Raw genomic sequence first — 20,417 nt, 5'->3', positions numbered from 1 at the left:
TTCATAGACACAACTTGAGCATGCACACACACTCTTGCTCACACACTCTCATGCATTCCGATGTATCATCATATCTCATGCATACACACACACACACTTCTGCCAGCCAGCCCGCCTGCCAGCCACCCCTGGGCTGGAGGTTAAAAGGCCTGGCTGTCAATCACTGTGGCTGCTGACATCAGCGATCATGGCGCAGCACAGAGTCTGCTCTTTAAAAGGAGTGAGCGATTGACACCGACAGAGAAGAGCACTCAGAACGAGAGAGGAAGAGAGAGGAGATGGAGGGGGGGCGAGGTGCCAGAGGGGCGAGAGGTGCATGGGATAAGCAGGGACCCGCTAACTGGGTTAAGAAAGTGCAAGCCTCCCATCCTCCTCCCCCTCATACCGAGGGGAGAAGACCCTTTTAGTGGGGCACAAATTGCCAATGGGGCAGAAATGAAGTGTTTGAGAGAACCACAGGTCCAGGCCGGTGTCAGTGCTGGACCTGCAGATGGGCTTTTCATTAACTGCAGCACTGTACATACTTTATTAAACTACTGTACGTGAAAGAAAGGAGTGAGGCAAGTTTACCCAAACTGGTACACACCATTGTAACAGTCTGAAATGAGCTGCAGTGACCCATCAAATTCCCAATTATGACTCTCATCCAGGTAACAATAAATTACAGTATAACGACACTCCTCTGCTGATTGCACTTCCAATGTTTCATGGAGGCTGCACAACAGTGCCTTGAACTAAATGCTAACTCTAGCATGGCAAAATGCTCACAATGACAATGTTAACATGTTGATGTTTGGCAGGTATAACATTTACCATGTTCACCATCTTAGTTTAGCATGTTAGCAAGCTGACATTTGCAAATTAATTAGCATTAAACATAAAACACAGCTGATTCTGATAGGAATGCCATTCGTTTTGTATGTATAAAGTATTGGACATGTTGAAATTTTGACCTGATGATGGCGTCAGATAAAAAGTCAGTAGAAGAAGCCAACGGATCACCAGAGTTATTAATAATTCATCCTGACGGAAACATTAACGTCCGTGTCAAATTTCATGGTAATCCATCCGGTAGTTGTTGACACATTTCACTCAACCCACAAATGTGAACCTCATGGTGGCATTAGAGGAAAAGTCAGGGAATTACCAAAGTCGTTAGGATACATCATCTGGAAACCTTGAACATCTGGTACCAAATTTGGTGCTAATTCATCCTGTAGATGTTGAGATAGTTAACCTGGATACATGAAAACGCTGAAAAACTCAGAGGATCACAAAGTGTCTGGTATGCGTCCTCTGGGGACCATGAATGTCTGTACAAAATTTCATGGCCACCCATCCAGTAGTTGTCCACGCAGCCATGCTGCTAGCATGGCTAAAAAGCTAAAATGCCTTGCAGAACGTTTACCTAAATGTTTTCTTCTTGTCGTCTATTTCTTTTATTTCTCCTCCTTGCTGTGTTCTTCTCCTCTTAACTCCTCCATTATCCTTATCTCCTCTTTTCGCAGCATCGGCGTGCGAGTTTGCCGACATCGTGGAGCTCCTGCTGAACGCTGGAGCCGACCCGTCCATCAAAGACATGGAGGGCTCCCTCCCCGAGGAGGTCACTGAGTCCAGTGCCATCTCCTCTCTCCTGCGTCAGTACACTGCTCCGAAAGGCTAGATCACCCACCTACCACCACCCTATCCCAGCCCCTGTCCTTGTCTCATCCTGTTCATCTCCAGCAGTTGGTAGACCAGGATTGCAAAGGTTTTATTTGACTTGATTTCTAAATACTTGAGGTGAGTTTGATTTCGTTGGCTTAGCACTTTGGAGCTACAGGGTGTAAGACACATGAAACGAAGCACTCCACAAGTATTTTCTTTAATCTAAATACTGTATATTAACTTTATATGCCCAGTAGGGTTGGGTGATATGATGATTACTGTAAGATGATAGAGATCTGTCACCTGGTTGAGATTTTACTATACTGAGGTAGCTGTACATGTAACTATCTCCTTCTGAGCAGGACTGCTTATTGGCAGTATTGGGATGACAGACTTTGTGCATCAATGTGATGAAGTATCTGAATTTGTCAGGTATTTAAGTCACTGGAGGAACCAAAAACAGACATTCCCATCCACTTATTTTATCTATAAAGGGTTTAAAATGTCATATCACACTATATATGTCGTTATCGCGATATAAAGTGACATACCATAATGGACGATTTTATACATATCACCCACTCCTACTGCCCAGGTCTGACAACCAGCCAGGCCTTTTAGTCTGGGTCAGCCCTCTCTGACCATTTGTTCATGATTCAGTTGTGTTACGTTCAAGGAATGCTTTAATCATTAGACATTTATCACATTAAAGTCTTCAACAAATCTGTTCCCTCTGACTTGTTCTCTGTTCATTAGGTAACTTACAGTCAACATACAGATGATGTATGCTCCAGTGATCTCCCTGGTTCTAAACTCACATCCCACCTTAGTGATCACCTCATTGAACCCAAACCATACATGCAGATTCAATTTATAGCAAATCTAGTTTTGACAGATACTTTATAAACTTTATCAGAATAAAATCACATTAGTGTTGAGAGTTTAAGGGCTTTACAAAAACAACAGTTACGTGAATCATCCCACACAAAGCAGGCAAAACAATTCAAATAAAGCTGACAGCAACTTTTAATTTAAGAGAACTGAAGTAAACTTTGGGAGGATCACACCCCCCTTCCAGGGCCAGTACATGCCTAGAAGGTAGCAAGATTAAAAGCAGACCAGAGAGATAAAATAAACGTGAAGAATGTATAATCACATCACTTGTGACGTACTCAAAGTCCAACCAAGTGCAATGCTATGATACAAATGAGCATCACTGAGACCCCATTTATTTGGTTTGTAATATAATGCTGAAAATCGTACTGCCAGTTAACACATTAAAACATGATAAGACTAGCCTAAAAAGTGTGATGAAAAGAACAAAACACAAGTGCCCCATGTGTATGTTTGTATGTACACTACATGCATACATATTATTCCAAATGGTATTGGTTGGTGTTTATACATGGAAAAACCGGCAGACTTTAATCCATTCTCAACTGGCCCATCTTCATTGTCCACACAACACACTATACATACAACACTGGACTCTACAACCTGCCTCTGTAGTATTATGTCGTATACGAGAGATGGATGTTCTCCAAAAATAACCAACACATGGTCTGAGTCCAAATCTGCTTTACTCGTCCTCAAGCCCCTCTGATCAGCACATTCTCTCTGCCTCAGCGCACACACACACACACACACACACACACACACACACACACACTCCACCAGATGAGAATACACTAAATCTGGATCCTGGATCTTAACTACAGCTTCACGAAGAAGCAAATGCACATTTTGTACACAACAGTGGGGACAAAGCTTAATCCTTTACTCTCTAACACGCTCCCTTGCTCCACGCCTGCCCTCACCCCCCCCAATGTTTTACTTAAATCTGCCTTGACACAAGGCGTTAGATAACCGTCTCAACATGTCTGCTCGCAGCCTGTCAGTCACTCACAGATCTATGACAGCGGTAGACGGTCTACCCGGCATTGGTAGTCATCACCAGGGACACCGCTTCAAATTCAATTTTTTATTTGACAGCTGTTGTACAGTGCCTGTAGTGAATTGAGATGCACATGAGCTGTGGTATACATGAGGTGAATTAAAATCTCTCCACATAATGTCTATATCTGCATCCATGTCCCGTCCTTCACAAATCACACGGGAAAAGAGATTTTTTTTTTTCCAAAAGTATCATCATTCACTTTTGCAGACTCCAGCCATAGAGCCCTCCTCAATGACATTTTCTGCCTCTCCACTCATGAATTTTGAGGAGGAACCCTACATGAATTGAAAGGAAACCTTTTGAGTATTCAACTTGAGTCTGAGACGTGATGCTCTACAATCCCACAAAGAGACAACCAGTGACCATCTTATTGTTATGAATTCCAACCACATCCAGCCATTAGGCTGTTGGTGTATCTCTAAAGCTTGTTTGGGGCCCGGTGTTGTCTCCTCGTTGCTTCCTAAACCCCGTTATGGTGGCTTGAGGTAAGAGAGGGTGACGGCAGTTGTGCTCCCCCCTCCCGGCTCGTCTGCGACTCTGACACTAAGCCCATTATGCTTCCATTATTGGGCTTCAATTTTCCTCTGAGCTTTTCACTTCTGACACTGCAGCTCCCTCCCTCTCCAAACCGCAGACTCGCACACCCCCACAGGCCCAATACAGTTCCGCCGTTCTGAATATTTATGCGTTTTTCAGAGGTAAAAAGTAATAAACTACATTTACTCAAGTAGTAAACTTAAATACAGTTTTGAGGTACCAGTACTTTGCTTGAGTGCTTCCATTTTGTACAACATTATACTTTTATTGCGCTTTATTTTGGAAGGAAATTCAGTAGGGGGTTTTATTCCCCAACAATTCTTTACAGTGTCCCCAAGGTGCAAAACGCAGCAACATTTCAAGCAGCAAATAATTGTCAGTACACCACATTTCACAAAGCAAATGAACAAAATATAGATAATATATATATAACATATCCTGGCTTCAGAAACCTCGCTAAACCCTTATCCCAGTGAAACCTGGATATGCTAGCTAGAGTCCTCCAGCCAGGTTTCTGATCATTCTCTGCCATTTGTGCAGGTGTGTCTTTAACAGTTATAGTTAGTTGGTAAATGATGTAATATGATGATGATCAACACACTGAAATAAAGGGAAAGTATGACTTCAGTAATGCAATGCAGATCCAAATTGTGTTGTCACTCTTGTTTTCCATTACAAGTGATCAGATGGAGACGCTATCTCCGGAAGAGTTCAGAAACTGAGATGTCGATGAAACAATGACACACGCAAGCAGATGATCAGAAACTGAATAGTGTTTACAAGGATATGAATAACCAGGTTTCATGTAAACAGCATACTAGTATACAGATACTAATGTGCCTGTAAACATACTCATTCAGACACCAGAGGGAGAGTATTTCATCCTGTTTTTGATGGTTGTCGGGAACCTGAGATGTATTTGTGGATGTGTGTGTGCCTCTTAAACAATTCCTCCAGAGGACTCCTCCATCTCTCCCCCTTACTACTCTCATCACTCCCCTTTTCATCTTTCTCTCACACTGGCTCTCTCTTCTCTTACCTCTCCACTCCTTTCTCTCTCCTATAAAAGCAATACCATGTAGTTGCTTTGGCCAGCTCTTAATGCAACCCTTTACCCCGCCACGCCACCCCACCACTTCCCCCCATCTTCTCTTTACACTGCAGCACCCCCACACCCGCCCTGAGCAGTGTCGCTGGGAACCCAACAGTAAGCAGAATTCCCCTCTGCTGCTGAAACACTTCCCGCTAATATTAGAGGCTCATTCACTGGTGTCCAGGACTGTGTGTGTGTGTGTGTGTGTGTGTGTGTGTGTGTGTGTGTGTGTGTGTGTGTGTGTGTGTGTGTGTGTGTGTGTGTGTGTGTGTGTGTGTGTGTGTGTGTGTGTGTGAAGCTTAGTGTGGTGATGAACAAGTGTCTCTGCTTTCCACCAACACCAAAGACCTGAGCTTTCAGATTTCAGATAAGCCAGCAAACAGTAAAGAGTCTGGTTTGCACCCTCGCTCTCTCACGGCGTCTGTGTCACATACATACATGAAAACCATTAGAGAACCACACTAGAGATCAAGGCCTTCAATACACCAAACATATTGTCATCACTACAGTATTTGTCATGTTTCCTCGGGGGTCATGAACCCTCCTCCTTTGCTTATCTGTCGTCTCTCCGATACACGCAGCAGGATCATTATTGAGTGGAAAAGGCCCAGTTTCACATTAAAACAGCATTGAGCTCACAACCTTGAGGGTGTCATTGAGAGGCCTCTGTTTGACTCCAGCTCCTCTTTTAGACTCACTCAGTCATCCTGCGGATCATTGTTCACTGCAGGCCAGATCGAGTCGTTTGGGGAGAAAAATGCCCTGTCTTGATGCTGCAAGATTGACTTTCGGGCCAAAACAAATCTCATCTATTTTGCATGTTAATTTATTCCCTTTTGCTTCAGACGGAAGAAAAAAAAAAAACAGTTTCCTTCAGGAAGTTTGTAATAAAAGCCTTGCGATCAATGATAATGGCATTTGTGCTCGTGTTTGTCATCTTCGCAAAAGCAACAGTGGTGGAGTTTCCACAGATTTATTTGTATACTAGTGCTGTAAGTGGCGTGTAAATTATCCTAACTGTCTGTGTGGCTTTTTATCTTTGTAAGGCAGTACTATTAGAGCCTATCCATTATTGCCCATAGCCCAGCCAATCAATGCTTAAATAAAAATCAGCTCAATTTGTGGCGTTTTATGCAACAAGCAAACCCTAACCAGGCTGACTCTTTGCTTTTTGTTTTTATAATGTAACAGGAATAGCTAAAACACAAAGGAATCGATAACACTTAAGTTTGGGTTAGGTTGGCCTGCTCTCAGACAAGTGCTGCACGTTGCTGCATACAAATGAGTTTCATACAGATGTACACTGTGGTGTAATTTCATTATAATTCTATGCATAGTTTGCCAACACCATAGTTACAGGGAATAAATCCACTGAAACCTGAGAGGTTTTAGCAATGTAGCAACTGCAACTGAGAACAAGGCTGAGCAGCCACACACACACACACACACACACTTATACATGGTCAGGGTCATAGCTACAAATGAGGACACTGAGGTCTTGTCTTTATTAAGCAGGATTTCTCGCTACAAATACAGATCATTGTTTTGTATTCTGTGCATTTATTAGAAAGCCAACAGTAGAAAGATGGCAGGAAATGAGGGGAGAGCGAGAGATGAGGAATGACATGCAACAAAGACCTGGATGTTGTGGTTCATGGTCAACGCCTTAACTAGATGCCACCAGTTTGCCAGTGGTGGGTTTTTTAAAGGCTGATCCAATCCACCACTTTGGTCTAGACTGAAATATCTCAACAACTATTATGGATTTAAATGAAATCTGGTATAGATATTCATGTTCCCTTCAGGACGAATTGTAATCATTTTGGTGGCCCTCAACTTTTCAGATCGCACCATCACCAGGTCAAACTTTTAATTTGTCAACTACTTCAAGACCTTCAAAACTCTTCACATTACCATCAGCCTCCTCAGCTGTACTTTGTGTAGCGTGCTAATAGCAAAAGTTAGCATGCTAACATGCTAAACATCTGCATGCTAGCATTATCACTGTGAGCATGTTAGCATTTAGCTCAAAGCACCACAACTGACACTCACAGAGCCAACTCTTAGTCTTGTTTAAATTCAATATTATCTAAATTTTGACAGTTTTTAAATTGAAAACAAATATTAGAATGAAATTTAAAGTATTTAATATTCCTCCACCAGAATTACAAAAATGTAGGAGCAGAGGAGACCATCAATAATGTAGATAAAAATGACAGAAAACATCTGTGGTTGCTAGTCAAAAACTTTCTTCAGAGGTGTGTGGAGGCGTTAGGGAAATGGGACTCATGACCTCAGTGGTTAAATATCGTGGCTGCAGCCCTGCATATAGTCTACTTACCAGCTTGACATATTGACATACAAGCTAACTGTCTGCATATGGGCCATATTCCCTCTTTGCCTGACCACAAAGCATATTTGCCCATATTTCACAAAGCGCTCTACAATTAGTTAACAGCACAGGGATTAAGGAGAGATTTGACAGTGCAGCGCTGCAATCTGCTGCTGTGTCTCTTTAGCACTGAGAGGATCAGTGAATCCAGCGAGGCATCTGTTTCTCCACTTGTTTTATTTTTTCTCTCTTTCTTCTCTCTCTTCATGTATCTTTCTTGTCACCCCCCACCCCGAGAGCGAGAGAGGAAAGCAGCATCAATCACTGTTAACTGACTGACCACTGTCTGTTGGTGGTACTAAATGGATCTCCACAATTGAATAGAGGCCTAAGTGTGTGGTAAATGCTCTCAATGGGTAAATGAATTTGCGGGTTAACTCGCTCTAAGAGCGTTTAGATAAGGCAAAATAATAAAAACACCTACAGCAAATATTTTTCTTTTGATATATTGAAAACAAAGTTCAGCTGAAAATCTTAACTCTCACATTCATCACAGCAGGCCCAGTCTGTGAAAGAGAAATGCACTCGAGGGTAACCCAAAGACAATTCAGCTTTATTTTCCTCATATAGATTTGACTGTACACGGTTCATACCATTACACAGAAGGCATAAATGAATAAATTCAGTGCTCTCTTTTACATCTTTTTCAAAGACACATGGCAATAATAAATAGCGCTCATGAAACAAGACGATCAACACGTTTTCAAACTGTACAAAATTTACAACAATTAAGATGCAAACTTCTGAGGCAACACAGACTTAACAAAACTGTAGTGGTAACGTGTGTTTGTGTATGATTTTCACTTAACGCTTTAGATTACAACCCGCAGATTACACTTTAATATTTTGAACATATGAGATACCAATGAAACACTTACTGGGTATCTACTGGTATGTACTGGTATGTACAAGGGAAGAACACAGGGAATAAGGCGGCAACAAATGATCATTTAGGGGGGAAATAGAAATGTATAATACTGTAAGTAGCTTTTAAATTACTTGGTGCATATTAGATAATTGCAGGAGACCAACAGGCTTAGATTGTATGATCTTTTACAGCAGCTTGGTCATGGAAAAACTAATGTTTTGTTCCCCAGCAACAACAATAATGTACACTAAACTTATTATTTTAAACCATTTTATTTTATATCCCAAAGTATATTATAATTTAAAAATAAATGATACCACAAATTATTTCATTGAAATGTCAACACATTGTCCCTGCCTTGTTATCTAGTAATATTACTGTACTCCCTAATAATTAGATACTCAGTAATTTAAAAAGAAGTGTAATTTAAGTAATATAAATTCCTCTTAAACACAAACCCCCTTATTCCCTTATAACATCTTGTCTTCTCCTGTATATGAATGTAGTTATTCAGTAAGTATTTCATTGATACCATGTAATTACTAGATAATTACGTTGCAATTTGCGGGCTGTAATCTGAAGTGTTATGTGATTTTCTAAATGGTGTCTCTTTCGGTTTGTTGATTTGCTTTCTGGCTCTTAAATAGGATGCTCTGGGGGGGAAAAGGACTTGGCAATTCTTCGCGAAAAGGTGACCACATAGATAGGAATTGATTTCTTTTCTTCAATTGACAAAACAGAAATAGGAGTAAGGATGTGTTTTTAAGCAAACCTTCCCTCAGATCACAATAGCCACTGTTTTTGACATGCTCAACAGGTCAAATCAGACTGTTAGTTGCTCTTACAGCAGAAACAGGAGTTGCACTTTTAGTGAGTCAGTCTTCTGTCTCAGTTGTCTTAGGGGGCTTTAAGATGTAGCTGAACTTTAAGAAACATTATCAGCCCAGCAGTCCGGCCAGCACTGAATCTACAGCAGAGTATCAGCCCTAGAGTGGGGGGCTCTGTGGTAATCCCTCTCACATGGAGGGCAGGCAGGGGGGGGACAGACTGACAACACATCTGGGGTCAGTAAGTAGGTTGATAGCAGGCAAAGCCAGAGGCTCTGCTGGACTGAGTAGATTACCAAGGGAAGCCTGGATCAGACTGAGGAAACAGCCAACACAAAGCACATTTTTATCGGTGTTCCTGCTAATACTTGTTGGTGGTTCAGAATGTCAAATGAATGTATTTAACCTTTTGATTTGGACAATCATATCTGCAAAGGAATATGCATGTCTTTATAGAGGGATGTCTCCTTGTCTTCTTACATCTGTGCATTAAAAAAAATAAATTAATAATTTAGATGTGTGATATATTACTAGAATGGTTAGAGTTGAATTTCTCCAAACCCTAAACTTCTCGACTGTCCTCCAACACATAAGCTTTGAGGCCCATTGAGTCTGGAAACAAGATCATTTAATACTGACAGATGTCCGCTCTCGGACAGCTTTTATACAGACAAGAACAAGTCAAGCACCTATAAATATAGAAGAGAGACCTGCTGGGTAGCAAACAGTGTCCGCCCTCACTCAAACAGAGGAGACATCAGTTTCTACGGACGGACGGACAGACAGACGGACGGACGGACGGACGGACGGACAGACAGACCAACGGCCATCTACTTCCTAGTAACTTTTAAGCTTCAGCAATACATTAAAAAACATCAGCATGGTTCAAAATTCACACTTGTGCCACTGTTCTTGTAAATTTCTCTCCCAATGAAACACTGTGTTTTTGCCTTGTGCATACGTCTCTCCCTTTTTGTCTCTCTTCCTCTTTCTGCATTCCCGTCCTCATGTGTAAAAAAAAGAAGAGGAGAGTAAAGTGCATCGCCAATGTAAAGGCTTTGATATGGCCAGACAGCAGTCCTACTCATTATCAATCAAGAAGCATGCAGGTGCCTCCTGGGTCTCATAGGGACTTTGATCTAGATTGTAGCCCTATTGTTGTAGCTGTTAGACAGGGATGGTTTAGTTTTGGGGGGGGTGAGACGACGTTACCTCCCCTGTGAGCAAAATCCACTGACATATTGAAAATCCAGTCTTGTTTTCAGAGTGAAAGGACAAAATAAAGTCAGGTGATAACAAACGTTGTATGATACAGTGTTGAGATTGAACATTCAGCGATGTGGAGGTGTTCTTCACTGCTTTAATCCAGACTACACATCTCGACCCGGTTGCGACCTCACTGTTGAGGGACTGAGAGTCACACTTCTCTTCTCTTCTCCTCCTTCTCCTCTTCACCCAAAATCACAAAACATACCAGTCTTGGAGGGCGATAGAAAGAAATGTAAAAAGCCTTGTGAGTCTGTTTTTATCCCCACAGCGATCTTCAACCGCACTCGAGACTCAAAACTGGGAATGGTCCATCTCGTCCAGCCATGAGGCGGGGCTGGTGGGGAAGTCGGGGTATCCTGTACTGCTGCCTGTGGAGAGGTCTGAGGTCGGGCCCCCTGCCATGGCCCTCAGGGCCTGTCCTACGCCGCCCGGCCCGCCCTGCACCACCAGACTGTCCATGCTGAAGCCCAGGTTGTTGAGGAGAGGGGTGTGGCCGGGCAGAGAGGTGATGGAGGAGGGCGACTGAGGGAGACCGTAGGGGCTTCCTGCTCGGATGTCGTGGTAGGGTTGTCCCGCCGCATCGACAGAGAAGCCGCCGTTCAGCACCCCGTTGTTGGTCATGTCACCAACGCTCCCGTAAAGCCCGTTGGTGTGGCCGAGATCTGACAGGACCTGGTCATCTGTGGAGGAGATACCATCACTTGGCATGAAGGGTATAAAAACTTTGACACATCAACAGTGCTGTCAACTGCAAGGGTATTATATAGTTGTTATATTTCAATACAGTTAAGTGCTTTTATGAGTGAGATTTATTGTGGCAACATTATGTGGATTTCACGAAGGTACAGTAAGTGGACCACTGAGGTATTTGATAAGCATTTGAGTTTTGTTGGTGAGAAAGGATGCGCTTTACCTTCTTCTCTAACAAAGGAGGTCTGTATGTGCGCAATTACTGCAGCACAAAATATTTGTTTCCATCTCAATCCCTCCCCCGGGTGGCTTCAATAACAACAAAGCCCCAGAGCACTTTCTCTCTAATTGACTAAAAGCCTCGCATGCTTTATAGAGTTTCTGTCACCATGTTTTCATTTCTCATAAAAATGGCCTTCTTTTTAAAAGTGGCTTGAAGACTTTTATGACTCCCCAAAACGGGCTTTGCGAACATTAAATAACATAAGGATGTCTAAAATGTCGTTTGCATCCCACTAAGGAACCTCTCTCTTTTCCAATAAGCTCCATCACGGCGACAAACGGAGGCAGGAGGATGCGTCAGCGGCCACGGGGAGGTGTGAGGGGAATGTGAAATGAGAATGCCATTTTGCCAGACAACGCTGAACAACGCAAGAAAACAAATGAAATGCCACAAAGACACATTCAATCGCTGCTGCACTCAGAGCCGAGTCATTTAGCAGCTTGTAGAGTCCCTTAATCCCATTAGCACGACAGCATGACTGACAATTCCCTTTCAGGAATCTCTCTCTTAAGCAATAATAGATATGCACTCGGCTGAAGTTATCCACACAATGCGTACCTCTGAAGCTCAGTTCACTGTCACTGAGTCCCGCGTCGTCTGCCGAGCTTTCCTTCTCCACTTTAGTTCCTCCTCGGCTGCGTTTGACACTTTTGTAAAACTGAGTCCAGCGATGTCGGCCTGCATCTTTCTTCAGACGCTTTTCCTTTGCTCGCCGGTTCTGGAACCACACCTGAGAGAGATATTAATAATAATTATCATTAATTGAAAATAAGAATGAATATTGTAATTATTCCAAAGAATTAGATACTACCCCAACTAATAATAATCATCATAAATAATATTATTTTGATTTAAATCTGACTTATTCAATGTTTTCATGATCATTCAAATTTTAAACTCTTCAAACGATCTTGTCTGACTCAAATATTTTTACAAAAGAGTTGTGAAAATTTAAACCTCTGACACATTGGACTACATGGTAGAGCGTGTGTAGACCAACTTAGTCCAAATTAACTAAGTGATTCTCATCATAATAAACTAAAAAAGCATTGTTCAATATGATGTAGCAAAATGATTCACAATCTAATATTAAATCAGCAATAAGAGCAAGAAAATCGTGGTAAGAATTAATAATGAAAAAAAGAGGCTCAAAAACAATTAAATCCTGATATTAAAGTAAAATATAAATAGGTTTGTAGAGTTTTTATTGTGTCTTTGTATTGTCTTTTAAATAAAATAAAATCTTCTTCAGGAAGGTTGTTTCAATGTCTGAAAACCCTGATAATAAAAGTGAGTGTTTGTTTTACATTTGTGATTAGAGCTTAATTATTAAAAATAATTAATAATTAATTAAAGATGCTCAGATCTGGATGACATGATGTTGTCTTTTTGCTGTGGTGAGAAACCGAGCTGCTGCATCTTGTACAGGTCGGAGACAGAAAGCCTTTTGCAGGAATATGGAGACCTGCAGTTGTCTGAATGAGACAAGACAAAACCCTCTACCTGCACTACTCTCATGTCCAGCCCCGTCTCCGAGGACAGCTGCTCTCTGACGTGGCGTGCCGGCTTCGGCGAGTTTTTGTAGGCACTTTTGAGGGTCTCTAGCTGCTTGGCCGTGATGGTGGTCCTCGGTCGCTTGGTCCCCGCCTCTGAATCATCTGAAAACATCATTACAAGTGTGAGTGACTTCTTCTTACATTCGTCACGTTGCATTAACAGGCGGTGCCCCCCGGCCTTTGCGTGGAGCATATGTGTGTTAAATGAAGTGAATGGTCATGTATGGAAGCGTATTATTGTCCTTGTGCATCCGTCCCACTCCCACAGCAGAGGACATAAATCTACCCAGCCGGAGTGCCAGAGGAACGGAGTTATTGGGGCCGCACCGTATAAGAGCATTGCTTCACTTTACATAATCAATCAGAGATGCATGGAAATCTCAGAAGAGAGGGAGGGAGAGAGACAGCATCCACACCCAGACGACAAACAACATAGATCCACAGTCAGAAGTCATTTCACTGCATTACACAGTTTGATCACATCCTCTCCAGTCCAGCCAGAGCCATTCAACACTGGGCCACATATGCTGTGTCTGACTGTATGGAGTCATGATTGTTGCAACAAATCTTTTTAAGTGAAGTTTCAACCTGTATTTTTTTCTTTTTAATTGACTGAGTTTTAGCAGTCTATCAGCTGATGTTGTTGCTTAATATTTGCAGACCTACCGTTTTGTTTTGCGGTCTCATAATCCACCTTGCACACCAGCCTCCCATCCTCCATGAGGTAGAACTCGTCCCCGGTGGCCAGTTGTCGGCTGCACATAATGCAGGCGAAGCAGTGCAGGTGATACACAAAGTCCTGTGCCTTCCGCACAACCTGCGTCGGAGGGATTCCCTGTTGGCATGATGCACATTTTGTTCCAAAACGCCTGCAGGAAAACATGAAGAAGAGAGCTGCCATTAGAAAAATGTAATGCACAACACCAGCAGGGTGGACTGACATCCTTCTCCTATCTATACCCACTTTACAGGCTGATGGAGATAGTGAGACCAACTGAGATTAAACGTTCACATGCTAGACAGCTATTTCTTCAGCTGCAGCCAAGAATGATGGCACAGTGTCTTTATTAATAGAAGCTCCAGCTGTTGTAGAGGGAAAAATCAGCACTGGAATGCCTTTCTGTTAACGATAGACCTGTCCGCAGGCTGATGGATGGAGAGGATCAATGCACTGTGTGAGTGTGAGTGTGTGTGTGTGTGTGTGTGTGTGTGCATGTTTGCATGTTTATGTGTTTGTAGACAAAGTACTAAGAGCTAAGGAGGAGGAGGAGGAGAAAGAGGAAGAGGAGGAGGAGGAGGAGGGGTGTTCACAGTAAACACACCCTGAGGAGAACCAATAAAACACTGACTCAGGAGAGGCTTTAAATCACACAACCAACCCACAGAAATAAAAAGAGCAAGGTGAAGCCTCCAAATCCCTACTGGGAAGCTTACACCACTGGATCTATGTGTCTACGCATGTGTGTGTGTGTGTCTGTGTTTATGCATGTGTGTGTTCTCCAGTCACACGTGTCCCTCAACCACAGTTTGAACATGCAAACGTCCCCCCACCGTCCCCTGGGTCGGCTAACACAGTTACCCCTCAGTGAGACTCCAGAGCTCTTTAGGTCTCATTCAAGCTTTGAGCATTAAAACCTTTCAAACATGATTTAGTAAAAAGCCCCCGGATCTGCTGATCCTGTTTTGGATAAAAGTCAAACTCAATTTTCTTCTGTAATGCCTCAGAAATCCAATCGTTTGAATGAAAGAAAAAGGGGAAATTGCTCAAAGATAGAAACAGAAAAGGGATTTTTGAGCTCTCGTTTTGAAATTGTGCTTTCTCTCTAATGTCAGAAGGACAAAACAGCCAGTAGGAAATGTGAATTATGAAGACATATTAAGAATATTATGAATGCCATCAGCACATACTCTAATACTCTACTAATTCTGAAATAAATTAGCATATATAGTCCAGCATTGTGCCTCGAGCTGAATAATGACATCCATTTATAACAGCCACACCAGAAAAGTGATAGGTGTTTAATACAGAATCATATCAACAAAAATAATAATTTATTCAACGGAGACAATTATAATTATTCGCAAAAAGATTATCAATTTACAAACGCTTCCTGTGGATGAAAGTTGATAAAATCTTACTGTAAAAATAGAAAAAAAATGTATTTTCTTTCATTACAATATAGCATGGCTGCATGCCAAAAAATGAAAAGGGGACTGTAAAAATCCCTAGACAATAAAATGTAAACGAGAAACACCGGATTAATGCTAATACGTTAATAGCAACGTTGAAACAAGTAAACTAACAATTTAAGCTAATTTGCTAAATTACCTAAACCTAGCTTAACCTAAAAGTCCCTTTGTAAATATCAAACATAGACGAATTATTCAAAGACATATTTCCGTCAGAATCGGTCACTTTTCCTCTCACATCACCCCAGTTAGAGGTGAAAGTGACTAAATTTTACTTTTTCTGGGTGCAACTCGCTTGTTTTGGATTTAAGCGAGCGAAGAAACCAACTCAGTTTTGGGTTTTTTTTTTAAAGAAAATTGTGAAAAAATAATATAACTTCACCACTGAGACAAAAACAATAATGAAGCGAAAGAGAAAAGCTCACTGACTTGAAGAAATCCTCCTTGCAGTAGACGCTTCCTGCCCGGGAGAAACATTTGTCCGCCAGCGGAGTCTGGCAGTCGGCGCACTTGAGGCACTTGGAGTGCCAGTGTCTGTCCAGCACCTTCAGGATGAACTTGTCCAGGATGTGCTGACTACAGCCGGCACACTGAGGGATCTCTGCCGGGGGGAGACGAGAGGACAAGGTCACACACTCACACACACTCCCAAATACAGAAGAGATGAAACCACTGGTATCCACAGAAATACATGTTTTCAGGCAAGCCTCCGTTTTTGTTAAACGGTGAAATAAGAACAGTTTCATACATCGTGGTGAAGAGGATTCATTTAAATCTGAAATACATAAAAACAGATCCATCATGTTCCTGCCAGCAGTTATCTCACATCAGACAGGATGGTTGCATGATGTTTCTCTACATTAAACCTTTACTGGTCAAGTAATATATTTATATTATGGATATTATTATATTACATTCATTATGATATTTAAATATAAGATCACAATGTGAAAATGTTTTGTACCAGTCTTCAATTGTCTGACTAACCCTGTGATATATATTTTATCTTAATCCTATTTGCTTTTTAAAGGTTATTTTTTATGTTTGACCCACTTTTTTTCTCGGTGCTTGCTTCTTTCACTCATTTTAAATTATGCAATGAATTTGATGTTTTGATTTTATCGCCTTTGTTAAACAGTAAAAACGCAGTATACCATGTTAAAAAGTCAGCTGCCTGTCTACTTTTGTTTTGTGGTTGTGTCTCTGTCCAGGGTTCTGAACTCGGAGCTGTTTCAGTGCAGAGGTAACCTACTTTTTGACAATCATATTGATTTGTCTTCATTTTGCCTTTGATCATCTCTCTACATGGCTTTCTACGAGATGTGGTGGTGTCAGTGTTAGCAGGTGAGGTGACTGCTAAATCCTCATCATCAACCATGTTGCAGAAACAGGGACCATGCTGAAGGCTATTTCATCCACTACAGTAAGCTGCAGATTACAAAAAGTGAAATTAAATTCATGAATCAAACAGAAATGAAAAGGTTCATCCGTAACAAAATACATATTGACCCTTAATAAACAACCAAATTCTGTAATGTTGTCTTTTTATATAACACGAGGCACGTTGTACAGCAACTGTAGTATTTTATAGTGATTGAAGTTTGTGTATTTTATCATAATCGAATCCTTTGCATTATATTTAACAGAAGACTAATGCGTGGTTGATGTTGTGAAAAAGGCCTCGATGACTTTTAATCTTCCTCAATCATTCTGTAAGCAGCGGTGCAATTTCACTACATTTTCTTTCGCGGCTTCTTCTCTCGGTCAAACATCCACATGGTATCCGATAATGAAAAATCAATATCGATGAGAAGTGGGCAGAGAAAACACGAGCTGCGGCAGCGGGAGAAAACATCTCGGCAGTGAAATCATTTCACAACAACCGTCTAAAGCTCAAGAGGCCTTAATCTCATCACAGCACACATTCTGCAAAAACACAAAGCTCCCGGGTTGTGCAACATGGAGGTCGAGGCAGCCGGCACACAACGTGGACACACACACACACACACACACACACACACACACACACACACACAAAACGCATGTTCAGCTCTTAGAAATGTGTAATACATTTGTGCTATTTTATTTGCATTACATTGGTTTTAAATGTACCAATTAGCCGAGTGAAAATGTCAGATTAACATATTGATTATTATTATAAACCACCAAAGGAAAGCAATGCACACAATAAACACGGAGCAGCATTCCTGCACAGACGCAGACAGGATCACAGGCTGCTGCGCTGGTTTCACCTCAGTACAGAGTGAATTCGTACTGGGATGATACAAGAAATGATTTCGAAAGGACTGCACCTGAATCAGCGCCTCGGCCTGTTTTTTTTTTTTTAACGAAGAGAATTTAGAGGCGTTTTAAATATGTGGAGATAAGTGGTGGGTGGATGAAGCTGAGCGAGGAGAAGTGGTGCTGAAAGGAAAGCAGCACGATCTTGGCAACGACACAGAGTCCAGCGTCCAGCTTCAGCGCGCGCGCGTGTGTGTGTGCGTGTGTGTGTGTGTGTGTGTGTGTGTGTGTGTGTGTGTGTGAGAGAGGGAGAGGAAGACAGAGGGGGAGTAAACCTCGTGTATTCAGGAGGGCTTCATATCTCGCTATCTGTTGCCACCACTCTTCACTACATCCAGTCTCATCACCTCCGTCGTTTCACACAGGAAGTGAAACACATTTTGCTTTAACAGGGTTTTGTCTTTTCTTTTTTTTTATATGAGATGAAGTGCTGTCTGGCAGCCTCTCAAACTTTCAACTGTCAAATGATTTGTGGTAATTAAACGGGGAGTAAACACTTTGTATCCCAGACTAATAGCCTGCGGGTTAAGGTTTGGGTGTAATTGCCCTGAGTCAGCAGAGCACTCTGTCCGCGGTGTAAAGAATTGTTTAGATAAATTCTCTGTTGCTTTTATTCCTGCAATAATCCAGATTTAAATCCAGGATGAATGCTGGTTGCTGCGGGGCGGGGAGGGGAGGGGGGCTGAGTGGCAGGATCTTTATCCAATCTTTTAATCTGCCTCGATTTATAAAATTGAAGAGCATAAGCCGACCACATATAGTCTCTTTTTCCTTTAGTGCAGGTTTAATATACTTTGCTCAACAGGCTGCGAGGGACTCTAATATGACACATATCAGCTCATATAGTCACCCTGCTTCACCTGTATTTTTGTTTTCATCTGATTTTCACTAAACAGACGACAGCAATGTGGTGCAAAGAAAATACGCTTAATATTATTTTGTGTTTTTTGGTTATTCGGAAGCAAAATGCATGTTGGAATTTACCCAAAATAATATTTAGAGCTTCAGGAAGGAACAGAAGTTGTTATTATCGGTGTTTTCAAACCGAGGAGCAGTCCAGTAATTATCTAACTGTATTATCCCATTTTGTTGTGGATTATTTTGTTTTGGAGGTAGCCTATTAGACCGGGTCCATCTGTACATTTTACTAGCTCGCCTATAAATAATTAGGTCAGAGCAGAGATGTATCCCATTGCACTGCTGTCTTGATTGCACGATCAGATTATAAAGGGCCTGGAGCAGATTAACACGCCGGGACCAACAGATGTAAGGTAATTCTCGCCTTTGATGCTGGAAGGTAGGACATGCAAGAAGATGCTCATGAGAAATATTTGGTTTTATCCTCTATGAATAATCTCCTAAACGGACTATAATACTGCAGCTTTAAATCACCCTTAATTGCAAAACTTGAAAACACAAACTGATATCCAGGCCTTGCTGCAGAGACAGAGATAATAATGTGTATCAGGCAATTCATTTGAATTAATTTGACCCAGTAATGAGTGTCAATCAAAGTCAGAGTGTATTTGTCTGGTGGGTGATGACAACTGCGTCTGATCTCTTGACCATGCAGGCTCGTTTACAAATTAACAGTTGGCTGGGAAGGCTCGCTGTAAACCTGACGGGGGATGCAGCAAAGTTTGAGGCCAAACTGGACAATAAAACACTATGGCTTTAAATAACAAAGATAATTAAGGATGGGATGAATAACCAAAGTGCCATCATTTGCACTACAGTCAAGTGTTGCAGCATATTGCAGAATACAGCCTGTAGCCCCGTGAGGCTGCAAAGATTAATTGGACATGCGGGATGGCCATTGCTTGGCTTTGAGGCCAATAATCAGTATTATTTAAGACGTCCGTATGCTCGTTGAAATATAAGCAGCATGACACATCATTGGCCTGTACGTGACCATCTGAGACTGAGAGCTTCAGCCTCTCAGTCTCAGACTGAGAGGATCAGCCTGCTCTCCTCGTCCTCGGCCGAGTTACAGTAACTAAAGCCCCCTCTCCCTACAGTGAAACCCCCGCAGCACAGGTTGAACTCGCCAACCGGGTTTCCGGATTGATAATCGACAGGGAAAAAAGGAGGGTAAAAACGTGTCTTACGTTGCAGTGGCACTCCGAGAATCTCCGGTAAACTCTTTACAGGACTCTCTGTCGGTAGGACCGCCGCACTTTGCATCATCGTGATCCAAACCGGGAGACAAACGCACGCACATACACCCGCAACACTGTGGGCGCTCTCCCCCGTCCTGTCTCCTGGAGAAAAAAAAAAGTATGATGGTGCTGATGTTGAGGCCTCTCTCCTCTCTGCAGGGTGAGCTCCCTCGCCGTCCCGTCAAGCCTCTATCCCTGTTATGTCTCTATTCCCGGGATGATGTCCGTGCCGTGCCGTGCAGTGCCGAGCTGTTTTGGAGTGAATCAGACAGGCTGCTCTGTCCATTCAGCGCTGCAGGGGCGGTGGGGCCTGACGTCACCGCGGCAGAGGCTCACGGGGGGCCAATAGGAGCGCAGGAAGAGGAGGCCCCCGGTGGCGGAAAGCATCTTCCATAGGTGTACAAGAGAGGAGGAGAAAGGAGAGGAGGAGAGGCGTCTAACATGGTATATGAAAATGTCTCCGGAGAGGCGGGACCTTGTTCCTGTGGAGACCATAAATAGCTCACTGCAGTGGCTCCCGGAGGGGCCCCGGGCCAGCAGGACTCCTTCTGGAGAGGAGGAGGAGGAGGAGGAGGAAGAGGGGGTTCCCATGCAGACAGGAAAATGAGGAACAGCTACATTTCACTTTTATTTTAGGAATCAACAATA

The 20,417-nt window shown here is 42.4% G+C and overlaps 2 protein-coding genes across 2 annotated transcripts in view; one reads left to right on the top strand and one right to left on the bottom strand.

Annotated features, from left to right (window-relative positions):
* acbd6 (acyl-CoA binding domain containing 6) overlaps positions 1 to 2,371 on the top strand; it is a 30,037-nt gene extending 27,666 nt beyond the window's left edge. The window contains exon 8 of the mRNA XM_070909212.1: positions 1,509 to 2,371. Within this exon, the coding sequence (XP_070765313.1) occupies positions 1,509 to 1,663 (155 nt within the window). The 3' untranslated portion in view covers positions 1,664 to 2,371. The remainder of the gene's footprint in view (positions 1 to 1,508) is intronic.
* Positions 2,372 to 10,881: 8,510 nt separating this feature from the next.
* On the bottom strand, positions 10,882 to 19,797 carry lhx4 (LIM homeobox 4). The gene is made up of 6 exons (XM_070909297.1): positions 19,719 to 19,797; positions 15,739 to 15,910; positions 13,786 to 13,988; positions 13,067 to 13,221; positions 12,122 to 12,293; positions 10,882 to 11,270 (listed from the first exon to the last, which is right to left on the bottom strand). Exons 1-6 carry the CDS (start codon positions 19,795 to 19,797, stop codon positions 10,882 to 10,884), a joined length of 1,170 nt encoding a protein of 389 aa, XP_070765398.1.
* Between the last annotated feature and the right edge of the window lie 620 nt (positions 19,798 to 20,417).

This window comes from Enoplosus armatus, chromosome 7 (genome assembly GCF_043641665.1).
Source record: "Enoplosus armatus isolate fEnoArm2 chromosome 7, fEnoArm2.hap1, whole genome shotgun sequence".
NCBI lineage: Eukaryota > Metazoa > Chordata > Actinopteri > Centrarchiformes > Enoplosidae > Enoplosus > Enoplosus armatus.
Note: the sequence above shows the minus strand (reverse complement) of the source record. Positions and strands in the feature narration are given on the sequence as shown.